Here is a 14,506-nt window from a genome sequence, read left to right as displayed (position 1 = left end):
GGCTCCATCCTAGAACAGTGGTTCTTGAGACCTGTGAGGAGAGTGGCTCACCCCTTGAGCTGGGGCTGCCACTTCCCCATGGAAGCTGGGCTGGTCCAAGTGAAAGGCTTTGCCATGTTCTTGCCACACAGTGAGTTTAGCTAACGGTTCAGGAAGCTTACTCAGGACTCCTGCAGATGGGGAAAATCCCTTACTGCTGGGAAAGTAATCATGAGGCTGGAGAGACGTGTCCTGCTGTGGGAGCCAATTTAATGATTCTGCTGTTACAGACACAAGTCACTGAAGCAGCAGGAATAACTGCCTGGTATAAGGAATGCAGCATCCACAATAGTAGGTACAACACTGCTCACTTTATTCTCTGCAAAGGCATTGCCTCACGGAGGCAGCTCAGCAAGCCTGGAACTAGCAGCAGCTGTTCTACAACACTGGCCTGGCTGCTCTGTGGCTTCCCCAAGAACTTCTGAAAGGGAGAGAACAGGGAAGTTGATCAGGCACAGCTTGGTGCCTTCTGCTGGCTGCAGCTGAAAGCAAAGTGATGGTGAATGGGGAAAAACACCTCTGTTGGGTTGAGAGAACTGCCACTGAAAGTCCTTAGCAGCATCTTCTGAAAAAGCTGTCATAGTCCATTTTTAATCTGTGATGCCAGCCAACGTTTCTTAAACCTTGCTGCTTTTTCCTTTTTATCTTGCCCTTAAAAAAAAAAAAAAAAAAAAAGCTGTTACCATTTTTCTTAGCCTATGTGCTCGAGAACCAGCAATCCCTTAGCTGTTGCAGCAGCAAAACAGAACAAAACAGCCTCCTCAAACACTGATAAATTTCCTAAGGTATTTTACGTGCCCCAGGTGCGTTCCACTGGCCAGGAGTACCAGTTTGCACCAGCCTCCTTAGGGGGGTGTGAGGGTGTACAGTGGTGCTTTCAGTGATGGAGCACAGATGGAAAGCAGGCCCTGCTTGCTAAGGATCAATAACTTTTCCTTCTGGTGTTCCTGAGCCTCACAGACTGTGTGGGTGTGCAACTGTCCCCATACATTATGGAAATGAGGGGGAATGAATGCTATTTCCCTGTACTCATACAGAAGTTCTGGGATCTTGGCATCCCTGTTTTTAAGTCTGAGATGTATTTGAAATGCCTTCCAACAGCTCAGGGACTGGAGGCTGAAACAACAGCTACTGAAGTACTTACTTCACTGAGCAGCCCTTGCTCTAGGACAAGAGCTGTCTCTTAACATACAAAAAATGAGGTATTTTTTTTTTTTCAACTTGCATCTCATACACCATCCCTGGGGTTGTGCTCATGACACCCACTGAGGCTGCAGTGCTCTGCTGCCCTTCCCTTACTCTCCAGGTGCTTGGAGTTAAGAGGATCACAAGCCAGGATGTTCTAGCATGGAAACTCTGATTTTATTTAAGTGTACTATTAGCCACATATGCAGAAAATAGTACCTACTCTGACTTTCTATACTCACCCCAAGACTTGTCCACAAACTGAACTGCAGCTTTTTTGACTGAGGCTCTCTTGTTGGCAAGGGAAAAAAATTCATTTGCTGAAATGGAGACAGGTGTTAATAACCAAGTTCAAGCCAGACAAGGCTGCATCCAGACCCACCCAAGCAGCAGCGCTTACCCTGTACCCGGTTGGTGTGTGGCCCATAGAGCTGAGCATTTAGGAAGTCTTTGGCTAGCTGCTGGTGGAGGCCTGTTACACTGTGGTCTTTCAAGCACACAGCCACGTAGTTGTCTTTTGTCCTAGTCAAAGAGAGATGCAAATCCCTGTAGCCTGGTTACAGGATCCAGAACAACAGACACTACTGTCAAGCTTTGCTACTTGAGCACAGCAGCAGCCAGTGATGGTTTCTGATACTCAGATGAGCTTTGTGGCAGTATTAAAAAAATAAAAAGCTGGACCAATACTCTCAAGCTGTTGTCATATGCCTTTGTGTGCCCTGAGTAGTTTCCTTGGGTGCCCTGAGCTCATCCGACCAGAAGCTAGAGCAAGTACTCTCTAGGGCCATCCGTGACAAAGAAATAAAGAGGAGAGAGAAAAATAGACTGAAATGCAGGAATTTGGTGCTCAACCACCCCACCTGTAGCAGCACACAACACAATGTCTACTGCTGTGCTTACAACTGCCCAGCTACCTCACAGCAGTTACATACATGTAAAAATTATTTATACCATATATATACGTGTATGTATGCTAAACCAGATAATTAAAGGTGCTTTTTGCACATAAATACACATTCAGTCAGATGAAGGACAGAGGAACATGAAGTGCAGAAGAGGGTACAGCCATGCAGTGACAGAACAGCTGCTGTGATGCCCCTTCCCACACCAGGCAAAATCATCTCCTCCTACCTGGCACCCTTGCTCCTCTTGCCTTTCTTCTTCTGCACTTTGGCCTGGCCTTGCTCCAGCTGTACAGCCCCAGCTTCAAGTTCTTCACCTAGAGTAATTTGCAAACAAAATTTCCCAAATGTTACCAATCAATCAAAACCAGTCAGTGAAACAGGAACAGGACTTAAATCAAGCAGCATTTTTCAGAAGTGCCAGGAAGAACAGCTGTAAGAGGGAGGGAAAGAAATACGCTCAGTGGAACAAAGTACTGCTAGCCAGCTTTCCTTGGCATCAACAAAATGGGATTCATCACTGGACAAAAAAATCAATGCAACATAGCAGCTATGGGTAACCCATAAAGGGAAATCCAGCTCTGGCTTTAGTCTTGCTTCATTCTCAGCCCATCTCTTTGTTATGTCAACACAACAGATCCTTTTTAAATAAAAGCAAGAAAAAGTAGCAGTTACACCATACAGCAACTTATGAGGTTTGGATGAGAGAACTGTTTTAACAAAGTATTTTTTCTGAAGTACTTTGAAGTATAGATGAAGCAAAACCAGCACACACTCTAGACTCTTGATTTTGTAATTCTGAGTTTGAAAAAAGTTACTTAGTATTCTAAGTATGCTATTAAACTTTAGTTTGATATGTAAAGTATAGAGGAAAGTTAACAATGCTACCCAGGAATAGCTTTTATTACTTAAAAAAAAGGCAAAATATTAATCCACCTTTGGGAATCCTTGCTTCTTCTGATGTAACACCTGCCTGTGATTTCCTTAAACACTTCAGGTTATTTAACTGAAGTTACTGCACAGTAAGTGACTTCTGTAAAAGGTTTAAGAATTAGATTGAATCTTTGTATTTTTCCTCAGATATTTCTTTTCCTCGGGAAAAGACAATCTGTCCTGTGCATTCATGTTTAAGACCTCGAGAAGCTCTCTTCACCAGAGCTCCGGGACAGGAATGAGCTCCTGAAGTGTAAGATGTGCCTCATTAGCAAAGGGAGCTGTAACGTACCTGGGTCATCTGCCGCAGCCTGCTCAGCGGGCCTGGGGAGCAAAGGGAAGGCAACGGGTTACTCATCAATTCACACTCCCCGCCTTCGCTCAAAGCCACAAAACCCCCATTTCCAGTCCAGCCTCCCAAGCCAGGACCAGAAGGGGCTGCCCCATGGGTGGGAGATACGGAGAGGGGGATCCTAACACCCACCCCCGCTTCCCCTGGTCCCCTCACCGTGTGGACACATCCTGCAGCTCCTGTAGCTCTTGCAGTTCCTGCAGCTCCTGCAGCACGGCCTCGGGCAGCAGCCTGTGCTTCTGTGGGGGACAGGGGAGTCAGGCGGGCTCGGACACGGCCGGCACACCCCCCGGGGCCGGCCGGAGCCCGGCGAGGGAGCGCGGTACCTTCTGCTCCGCGAACAGCTCCTGGTGCCGCCGCCGCTTCTCCTTCAGCAGCTCCCGGTGCCTGCGGGGAGGCGGGAGCCACCGTCAGCATTCCATGGGGAAACAGGGGAGATTACGGGCGGGGGTAAAGGGGGTGAACCAGGGCTTGGAGGGGCAGAGGCAGTGAGGAGGGGAAGGAGTTACGGGCGGGATAAGGAGGGAGAAGGGGCGGAGAAGGCATAAGAAGAGTGGTGAGGTAAGAAGGGAAACAAGGGGGAAAAAAGGAGGCTAACAAGGGGAAATAAGCAGGGAAAAGGGGAGGATAAGAGGGGGCAAGAAGCGTGAACGGGAATAAAAAGGTAACTAGGAGGGTAAGAGAGATGGAGGGGAGTTTAGAGATGTAAGCGAGGAGTTAAAGGGGCGGTAAGAAGAGTGAAAGGGGAGATGAGTGGGGCTAAGCGAAGGGGGGAAGAGGAGGGAAGCGCTGGTGTGAAAGCCGCCGTTCAGGAGCAGGAGGCCCCGGCGTGTCCGCACCTCCGGGCCGCCTCCCCCACGAGCTTCCGCTCGGCCGCGGCCGCCTCTCTGGCCACGCCGAAGGGCACCTCCTCCGGGGCCTCGTCCTCCGAGGAGGAGGCCGGGCTGGGGAGCGCGGCGGGAGCCCTGCGCTGGCCCGCGGCCGCCGCCTTCGCTCTCCGCCGGCGCACCATGGCCGCCGCCGCGCCGCCCGCCCCGGAACCGCTCCCGCCTTCCGCCGGGGAACCGAGACGCGCGTCCTGCCTCCCGCCCCGCCCCGCGGGATGCGGCACAGACACAGCACACCCGGGTGGCCCCGCCGCGCCTTTATTGCCCGGCTCCGGCCCTGCGCCCCGCCCTGCGCCCCGCCGGCCCAGGCCGCCCCGGAGGTGATCCCAGGGCTCAGGAGGTGATCCAGGGCTCAGGAGGTGATCCCAGGGCTCAGGAGATGATCTCCGTCTCGTGTCGCGCCAGCGCCGGCGGCAGCGTGGTCCCGCAGGGGCCCGGGAAGTGGAACCTGGAAGGAAGCGGCAGGTTTAGGGCATCCCTCTGCTTTACCTGGCGAGTCTGGCAGAGAGACGGGAGAGAGGGAGGAAAGAGGAGGAGGAGGTTGGGAGAGGGGTCTAGGCCTTGTGGGGCGTAGGGACAGACTTCAACCTCGCCCTTTAAACAATACGGTTCGTGTCTTCAGTGACAATTCCACCATGGAAGAAGAATCCTCTTTTCTTCCTTATTAACAGAAACTTACTATTTCGTAACCGCTGGGGGGGGTAACTACTTGACTGGACCAAAGCAGGGCAGAAAGGCGGGACTGAAGGCTGTGGCCTGAGCAGCGTTACCTGAACCTGTTGGTGGCAGGAGTGGGTTCCGTGTTGAACTCCGCGACTGGGACTCCTCTGGCCGAGACCTGCGGGGCGAACATGGCCGCAGGATACACCACGGACGAGGTCCCGACCTGCGGGCAACGGGACACAAGTCACAGGCGCAGCAGGACAGCACTCACACAGAACAAAGCAACCCAGCCCCGGGGTGAGGGCCCTTCTCACAACTCCAAGTGCCCTGAATACACAGTGAATACAATACTGAAGCCTGGGAGATCCCTACAGAAATGAAACCAAATCAGTATCTGATGAGTGTCACTGCAGATGTAGCTATTTAACTTAGCATAGCAATCAGAAATTGATTCTCTTGATGCAGCCCAAAGAAACCCATTTGTAACTGTAGATGGAAAAAAAAAAATCCCAGAAACAAAATGGCACACTGTCTTCAAGGAAAAATAAAAACCCAACAAAATGTTCCTTCTGTTACTTGAGATCATCCTGTAAATGGAAGACAACAGTCTAAGCAAGTGTTTTGGTTAGGGATCTGGAACCTACACAGAATGTAAACCACCCTGCAAAAAAGCAGCACATTTTAACTTCTTTTTCAAACTGAGCATCAAAGTAATTGTATTTTTTACTTTTGAGAAATTAGAACGATAGAATGGCTTGGATTGGAAAAGACCTTAAGGATCCTCTTGTTCCAACTCATCTGCCATGGGCAGGGACACTTTCCACTAGCCCAGGTTGCTTAGAGCTCCATCCAACCTGGCCTTGAACACTTCCAGGGATGGGGCACCCACAGCTTCTCTGGGCAACCTACTCCAGTACCCTTGTCAACTTTGTGGCTCTCCTCTGGATCTGCTCTAACAGTTCCAAGTCCTTATGCTGGGGAACTGTCCACAGTATTCCAGGACTGTCCACAGTATTCCAGGTGGGATCTCACCAGGGCAGAGCAGAGGGGGAGTGAAATTCAACAGCCAAACAACATTGTCTAATGTCTAACCCCTGTGTACCTCTTGACTTCTGAGTAGTCTGTGTACATTTTCAAGCTGAAAGGTCTTTTAATGTTTTGCACTGGACACCAGAGAGTCATTTTGGGGCTTTTAGTTCCCTCAGGGAAGCACAGCTGCGTCTGCTTTACCCAGGAGTTGCCACGTCCTTAGCGTGGTCTCCCTGCCGGTTCAGAGGACAGGTAAGGAAAGAGCCACTCACGACCAAGCAGAGGTCACAAATATCCAGCTCCTTCTCCACCTCCGTGAGCACACCGGGATCCAGGGCTTCACCAAACCACACAACGTGGGGCCGCAGGAGCCCATTGCAGCCATCCTCTTCACACCTGCTCAGACACCACAACGGGACAGCGTCAGGCTGCAGAGCGCCAAAGCAGTTCTCATTCTCGCCTGGGCAGGTCCTACCTGCCATCATCCTCCTTCACAGCCCTCCCTGCACCCTCCTCTACCATGTGCTGGACAGAAGACAGCTCATTCCATGCTACACATGTGCTGGAAGTACACATGTGCTGCATGATCCCAAGGAAGGGGTTGCTAAACAGGTGTTCAGTGCAGATACTTAATTGTGTCTTCCCCTTACTCAGCTCCTAAAATGCATGAAAGTTAACACTTGGCCCCCTTTAACAAACTGGTTGACAGGGTTTTAAGGAGAAAATGAACCAAAAGACAGAAGCATCACGTTAGCCTCTTTTTCCTTAGAAATTGGATAAAAAATGTGTTTTTTTCCATCTGCAACTAGCTAAGGCAAAGCTTCAGGCAGCGTAAAAAAGCATTGTGGCTGTGAGGGGAGCCCAGCACAGTATCCCAGACTAACAGTGGGTGGCACCTGCAAAGTAACAAAACATTTATGCTGTAGCACTCATTCTCTTGCTGCAATTCTCCTACTACTTCACTTACAAACCCCAGGAATTTGGGCATGTTTCATCTTGGTGCACAAGTACACAAACATGCGATGCCTTTAGCACCGTGGTAACTTCTACACGGTCCTTGTCTGATGCCCCAGTAACTTTAGACTCAGTTTCCTGGGACAGAGTTCCAGAGTTTTTTGTCTCCTTTGTGGAATGTCCTTCCAAAACAACGTGAATAGTAACATGAAGCTTTGAGATGCACAAAGCATGAAGAGGTAACAGCCCAACAAAGTGGTCCATACATACTGAGGAAGGTCTTCAACTGGAATTGCAGCATCTTCTGTGTCAGGATCTGGAGCCCTGTAGTTACAAAATGCAAGGACATGTCCAGCTGTACAAAAGGTATTTTACGTATTAATAAAAAATTTAACATTCTCTAAAAGCCTTCATAATCTCTAAAGCACACCCTCCAAAGAATCTGCAACTTCAGCCAACTTTAACACCTACTACAATCCTAAAATACCATACACAAGGCAAGCAGGAATTTGTCCAGAATTATCCTGGAGCTGAGCAACTGTAATAAGCTGGCCAAGACTGCCAAAGGCACAACAATTATTTATGTAACTATCTAATGGTCTGGTAAAATGTAAAAGGAAAAAAAATCCTAAAAATTCTTTGTGTATATGCCTGGCCCATCTCCCTGCTCACTTCCTTTTTTAATGGCAAAAGAAAGAATGGATTACCCCTTCCCAGCCAATGCGGGGCAGATTGGGCTCTTGTAATTCGCAGCCACGTTTCCACAGCTGGTGCACCGAGTTTTAAATAAACTACCTGTAACACACAAAGAGGAAACATCAGGGATGAAGCTCTGAGGTGTGGCTGTGCAGGCAAGTGGTTGTGTTTATCCTGGGCAGCTTTTATTTACAAACCTTGAAGGCTGCACCTTGTGGGTAACTTAAAAAAGGAATGCAACAGCAAAGTTCCACTATGTCACCTTGTTCTGCCTCAGGACATGAGTAATACACAGTCCCGTAACATATTTTGCAGGAAAATCATAATTTAAAATATCACTGAGGGGGATGATTTCTGTTTATTGGTTTTCCTCTTACATCAGAAACAATTTCTTAAAACAAAATACGCTGGTCAACACCTTTTTTGTTTGATGCGAAACTCCTCTCCCAAAACTTTTGTAGCATTACTAACGTGCCATCAAGATAGGCAATATAGCCAAGAGCTAAAAATTGTGTCCATTTTGTAAGGAATGCAAATAACCAAAATTAAACTGTTGCCAAGGCTTCATCATTTGGTCCACAACTGCAAAACAGCTTGTGCAGGTTTCAGGATTCCTGTGCCCAAAGCATGGAAGTGGTGGTGGGAAACTCCATTTACACCTTTAGTGATACTCGAGTTAAAAAGCATCATAGTGCTGGAGGACCAGGATGGATCTTTGTCCTGGGAGACTTCCACCCTGTGGCAGGGCCTGAGGAGTGGAGAAATGAGTGGAGTCACCTCCAAGGATGGAGAAGAGCTTCCAGACCCTCTTTCTCTCCATACCTGTACATCTCCTCAGATCCCAAACCCCCACTGATGCCCAGGTGCTGCATCTGCATGTGCTCTTCTGGCACTTTGTGGGAGTAAGGAATGCCACTGACTACAGGGAAGAGAAGGGGAGGGCCATTGGCTGCAGGAAAGAAAGGTAAGGGAATCTCAATTGTTTCCAGTCCCTTTGTCCTCCTGTAGCCAAGGACTGCACAAGTGAGGACAGGACAGAGCAGGACAGAGGAGAAGCACCAGGGCTGATGAAGCCAGGCTTCCAATACACCCTTTGTTGGTGGCAGTCTGACACCACCACTACCACACAGTGGAATTACTGGGGATTTTTTTCCCCTTTTCTAAGTGAAATCACCCAGGTGTGACAGCCACATGCATTCAAGCAGATCGGTGGAAAACTGCAAGCAAAAAGGGAGAACCAGTTCCTGTGTACTGTCAGAATACATTAAAAACAGAAAGATGAGATTCTGTGATCCTAAAGGTAAGGAACAAAGAGAAGATATGAAGTACCTGAAACAACTTCTAGAAGAGAACAGGGTGTTATTGCAAATAACTTTATGCAAGTTATTGTAATTATAAGACAAAATTCTTTTCTCTTTGTATTTATCTCCCTTTCCCTTCTTCCCACTCCCCACCCCAGGTTTCCTGGCCTATGGCAGACGTGACCCAACTCTTACCGTGGATTTCTAAGAGCTGCTTGGTGCCTGCCTTCCTGTGCAGCTCATCAATGTTCTGAGTGATGACCACAACACTCCTTCCTTGCTTGCTGAGACGCTTCTCACACTCTGCAATGGCAATGTGGGCTGGATTGGGATGTTTGCTCAGCATCACTTCCCGCCGGTAGTGGTAGAATTCCCACACACGGGAAGGGTTTCGTGCAAAAGCCCCTGGAGTAGCCAGCTCCTGCAAAAGACATAACAGTCGTCCTACAACGAAAGAAGAATCCCTTCCCCAGCTGAAGCCTGCTGGATTTCTGCCATTTATACTGCTGCCTGCATCACAAGGTCATCAAAAGCAGATTACCTATAACCACGTGCAGTTGATAAGAATATTGTCCACAGCCCTTACAAGGGTGACACGTTAAAGTGTCAGACCAAAAGAGCAAATAACTTACAGAAATAGTGTGGTATGTGGGTTTACACTACACTCCAACCATACTCTGTGCTGACCTACCAAACTATTAGGAGCTTAGCACAAAGCAAGATGAGATACTCCAATGCACACCCACAACTCTCTTTTCCACAGCAGCCACAAAACACAGCATCATGTGAATATATTTCCTTTGCTAGGAATTTCTTTTCTGCTTTAATTTAAGTGTTAACACAAGCCAAATTATATCCATTGTCAAAACCAAAGTCTAACATCTTGTATTCTGTATGCAGGTAAAATTGAACCTGCTTTTCACACTAACTTTAATTTTGCCTTCTCTTTCTCAAAAACGAGGTGCAGCTCAGTCCAGTAACTCAGTGCACAATTCTGCTGACACAGAAACTAAATGCACGTTTCTGATGCAGCAGGACCAAACATTTAAACACACACATGCTTTATTTGAATTGATGATCACTTGAAAGCAAAAAACTCATCTTTAGATTCAAACCAGTTTCAAAAATTAATGTCTCTGACACTTTTTTAGCTACATCAGGATCTTTCAGGAATGCTGTAATTAAAAACCACAAAGAAAGCAGGTGTGATTGCAGCATTTGGGGTAGCAGGTAGTGACAGCAGAACAGCTGCTGAAACACCTGCAGCACCAGCAGGATGAGAGTCATGAAGCCCCCACAGAGCTCACATTGTTGGTGCCTTCAGCTGTAGTCCCAGTGCCTGCTCCCACCTCCTCTCCCACCCCTGTGGCTCTCAGTGCTGGCAAGATCATGACAGCAAGAGAGACAGCCTGTGGGAGAATTAAAGAACCTGCCCTAAAATAAAGCAAGTCCTAAAGCATTTTTAAAGGGTGTTCTGAGACACCAAAATTAAAAGAAAACAGCCAGTCTCTTTTGTCAGTTCTTCCTTTGGTATTTTGGTTTGTTTTAAATGCTAAAGAGTTTAAAACAGGAAAGGCCCCACACAGTAGGAAAACAGTGAGGGTGTCAAAAGATGAGCAAAAAGCTGAACTGCAGGAAAACAAGGATGGTTTAAAGACCCAGAGCTGCCTGCTAGAATGTTGTTTTTCCCAAGCAGCTGATAAACTGAAGGACAGAAGCAGATCCCCAAGAGCACAGAGAAGAGCTGCAGGGGCAGCTGTAGGGAGAGCTCTGTCCTTGCTGCACTGGATGGGACAATATCCACCCTCTTCCTCCACCTGTTCCTGACCCTCCATGCTCACCTGTGTGACGGACACAGAGGTGGCCCTAGAGGCATGGGCCACCAGTACCTACCTGGGCTTGCCACTTTCTCCAGAAGCCTCCAGCCCCTCTGAAGGTGGGGACACCGCTCTCGGCACTGACCCCGGCTCCGGTGATGATGGCGATGTGCTTGGCTTTGGCAAACACCTCTCGGAAATCAGCCATGTCTGTGCCAGGGCAGGGAAACGAGAAAACAAGGAGCTGTTCAGGCGCTCACACTCTCACCTAAGAGGCCACACTCACACTTCCATACACACCTCCCATGACTTTAATTTTGGAATAACAGTTGGTTCCTGAACTTCTCTATGTTGTAATTTAAAGGGCAGTTTCTGGAGATTCTCAAAATATGTGTCTGAGCAGGCTCAGTAGGGCAGGATGTGCTAAACATTATTATAGTCAATACTGGAAAGGCAGAGTCTTTAATTAAAACCCCACATTAGATGCTACCCCAATAACAACTGTTGGCACCACCACCCAGGAAGAGTTTGCTTCCCAATTGTTACTAAAATCTTGAGATAAAAAAAAATACATTTGTTTTGTTGTTGTTTTTGTTTGTTTTTTTTCTCCATGAAGTATCACCTTCAAAATTAAGGTAATTTGGGAAAATGTGCTTTCTTTTGAGGCATTTTTTCTGTTTTCTAGATTTGCAACTGTATTTTATATTTTTTAATGTGTTATTCCCACCACTTTCCCCTGCATGGTAGTTTGGGAAAAAGATTGAAAATTTCCTTTGCCTTTTTATGCGAGTCAAGACAAAATTAAAGAGGAACAGGTTAGCTGCAGACAGACAAGAAAAATATATTTTGCAGTTTACCTCAGATATGAATTTTAAAGCAACACAGGTTAGAATCACAAAATAAATGGCTGAGGTGGGAATGGACCTCTGGAGATTGTCTTGTTCAACCCCCTCTCCTTAAGCAGGGTCAGCCAGAGCAGACTGCTCTGGACAGTGTTCTGTGGGGTGGCTTTTGGTATGGACACGGACAGAGACTCCATAACCTTCCTGCACAATTCAATCCATTGTTTGGCCACCTCACAGCAGACAAACACCATGGAGTGTTTTTATGCATTGCCCTGGAGCCATCATTGCCACAAGGGCTCATCACTGGCTTAAGGCCAACGTGGTGCCCACCAGATCCCCAGGGACATTCCTGCCCAGCTGGTCACCCAAGCCTGTCCTGGGTCTATTTCTTCCCAGGGGCAGGACCCTCCGAGTACCAGCCACTCCTCCCAGCTTCATATTATGTGGAAACTTGCCCAGGATACACTCCAATCTATTGTCCAGATCATTAATGAAGGTGTTTAACAACAGTGACCTCAGTATGGATTCCCTATGGTGTCCCATGAGTGGGCAGCCTCCAGCTTTGAGCTGCTCGCCACAACCCTAATCCTCACAATTTACTAGGTGGTCTTTCAGATAGAAATCAAAACTACCCCCTGCCCCCTATACACACAAAAGCCCACCCAAAGACAGGTAAGTTCCTGTAGGGAGAAAGAGCCATTGGAGAGGTCCCAAAGACCCACAGTACAGAGCCCCTGGACTGGGCAGAGAACACTCCTATTCTGATGCCCCACCTGCTGCTGCAAACCAAACCTCACAAGCCCTTGATGTGTAAAGCTCAGGCCAAAAGCCCTCCCAGACAGGTGTCTGGCAGCAGCCAAATCCTGATGCTCAAGGCAGCAGAAAAAGCAAGTTTGCCTTGACCACCTGACATTAGGGAGTAGCTGTTGTACCTGTGTGCAGTTTTCAAGTTAAGGCACATTGTCAAATTGAAAAACAAAACCAAAACACCCCCAAACAGGTGAAAAGAGGTCAGCCTTAACTCCCAGTCTGAACAGGGCTCCTGGGGTTACCCAGCTCCTGAACTGTCACAAATACTCAAGGCCCATTCTTGTACAAAGAAATGAGGAATTAGTTTTATTACTCATTAGCATTATGAAAGGGAAATGCAATTAACCACTGCATACTTATGTGCATAAATTATAAACATTAAAAAGGTGTTTATGTTGTAACCATGATGACTGTAACAGTTTATGGAACTATACAGAATACAGTCGTAGAAAGGTAATTTTACTAGTCTGGGAGACAAATAAAGCAACCTCAACTGTTTTAAACATTTTTAATTAAGCCATGGATTTCACCTAGCACACAACACCTTCTAGCACTTCAAATCCACCTTAAAAAGCTGTCCGGGGTGCTAAAGCAAACAAATACACGCCTTACTTGAACTAGGACGGGCCATTTCCAAGCCAAACTTCTTTGAAGACGAGGCCTTAAGTCCACAACGCACTTGGGGAACCAGCCTTCTAGCGGCAGACTGGAACAGACACATCGGGATCCCTCGGAAGTGTTTCACCTGGGGAGAAATAAATCAAACGTCAGCGGCCCAGGCAGGGTGCGCATTTCTGCCAGCTCCCCGTGAGGGGCTCTCCTTGGAGAACCAGCTGCGAACACGGAATTCCTCCTGCACCTGCAGAACACGGAGCCATCCCCCAGCCCGGACCCTGGGGCCGGGGTCACCGCTTTTGCTCAGAACGGGGCACATCAGCCCCGCTCCACAGCGGGGCTTTCGGCCGACGTTCAACTTACGCCACGCTCCCGAGCTGCGCTGCTAACCCGAGGCGGCTCCCAGGACCCGCCGGCATGGTAAGAGAAAGGGGAAAGGCGAGGGACGGACCCGCGGGGGCGGCGAGCCTACGTGCCGCTGCCGGCCCGCAGAAGGGCGAAGGGGCAGCAAGGGCGGGCGGGGCCGCCGTGCGGGAGGCGGGACCTCCGTGCGGGGAGGCGGGACTGCCGTGAGGGGAAAGCGGGACCGCCGTGAGAGGAGGCGGGACTGCCGTGAGGGGAGGCGGGGCCGCCGTGAGGGGAAAGCGGGACCTCCGTGCGGGGAGGCGGGACTGCCGTGCGGGAGGCGGGACCTCCGTGCGGGGAGGCGGGATTGCCGTGAGGGGAGGCGGGGCCGCCGTGAGGGGAAAGCGAGACCGCCGTGAGGGGAGGCGGGGCCGCTGTGAGGGGAGGCGGGGCCGCCGTGAGGGGAAAGCGGGACCGCTGTGAGGGGAGGCGGGGCCGCCGTGAGGGGAAAGCGGGACCTCCGTGAGGGGAGGCGGGACTGCCGTGAGGGGAGGCGGGGCCGCCGTGAGGGGAGGCGGGGCCGCCGTGAGGGGAGGCGGGGCCGCCGTGAGGGGAGGCGGGGCCGCCGTGAGGGGAGGCGGGGCCGCCGTGAGGGGAGGCGGGGCCGCGGGCCTCACTCGCGGCTCCGCCCGCCTCACGCCAGCCCGCCGCGCCCCGCCCCGGGCGGCGCCTCGCCCCGGGCCTGCGGCGCCGCACGTCCCGCCCGCACTCCTGGGGGAAAGGCCGCGGCGTTACGGGATGGTGGATGGATGCACTGGAGGCAGCCGCGTGTCGCTCCCCGGCGTTGCGCTGTCCCTGCGCCTTGCCGGAGCGTATCAGCTGGAATGAGACGCAAATAGGTCAGGGAAGCTGGGTGGCTTTCCAGCGTCATTCCTCTCTGCGGTCCGCCCGTGGCCGTTCGCAGTTCACGCATGAGAACTCCGCTGCATTTGGACAGCACACAGTTTATTTATTTATTTTTTAATGAGGAAACACTGTTTTTAGCATGTTTTGGTGCATAAAGAAGGCAGCGCCTGCTCTCATCCAGCCGCCTCCTCCCCACCCTTCCCCAACAACCTTAATCATTGCGGTCC

At 49.8% G+C, this 14,506-nt stretch overlaps 2 protein-coding genes across 3 annotated transcripts; both read right to left on the bottom strand.

The window, feature by feature from the left end:
• Positions 1–232: 232 nt before the first annotated feature.
• Positions 233–4,433, bottom strand: NOL7 (nucleolar protein 7). Its single transcript, XM_021553300.3, has 8 exons — positions 4,251–4,433; positions 3,738–3,798; positions 3,568–3,650; positions 3,352–3,383; positions 2,356–2,443; positions 1,625–1,746; positions 1,467–1,544; positions 233–690 (listed from the first exon to the last, which is right to left on the bottom strand). The coding sequence occupies exons 1-8, from the start codon at positions 4,421–4,423 to the stop codon at positions 617–619; spliced, it is 711 nt and encodes a 236-aa protein (XP_021408975.2). The 5' UTR covers positions 4,424–4,433; the 3' UTR covers positions 233–616.
• A 101-nt stretch (positions 4,434–4,534) lies between these two features.
• Positions 4,535–13,563, bottom strand: SIRT5 (sirtuin 5). 2 transcript variants are annotated; one of them, XM_021553353.2, is made up of 9 exons: positions 13,392–13,563; positions 13,026–13,158; positions 10,835–10,968; positions 9,137–9,362; positions 7,652–7,739; positions 7,215–7,268; positions 6,263–6,386; positions 5,069–5,184; positions 4,535–4,746 (listed from the first exon to the last, which is right to left on the bottom strand). In XM_021553353.2, the coding sequence occupies exons 2-9, from the start codon at positions 13,132–13,134 to the stop codon at positions 4,671–4,673; spliced, it is 927 nt and encodes a 308-aa protein (XP_021409028.1). In that variant the 5' UTR covers positions 13,135–13,158; positions 13,392–13,563; the 3' UTR covers positions 4,535–4,670. The 2 variants fall into 2 exon arrangements, with proteins under 2 accessions (XP_021409028.1, XP_077641760.1); XM_077785634.1 differs by having other exon boundaries at positions 13,480–13,551.
• Between the last annotated feature and the right edge of the window lie 943 nt (positions 13,564–14,506).

The sequence above is a fragment of the Lonchura striata genome, chromosome 1 (assembly GCF_046129695.1).
Source record: "Lonchura striata isolate bLonStr1 chromosome 1, bLonStr1.mat, whole genome shotgun sequence".
In the NCBI taxonomy this organism is placed as follows: domain Eukaryota; kingdom Metazoa; phylum Chordata; class Aves; order Passeriformes; family Estrildidae; genus Lonchura; species Lonchura striata.
Note: the sequence above shows the minus strand (reverse complement) of the source record. Positions and strands in the feature narration are given on the sequence as shown.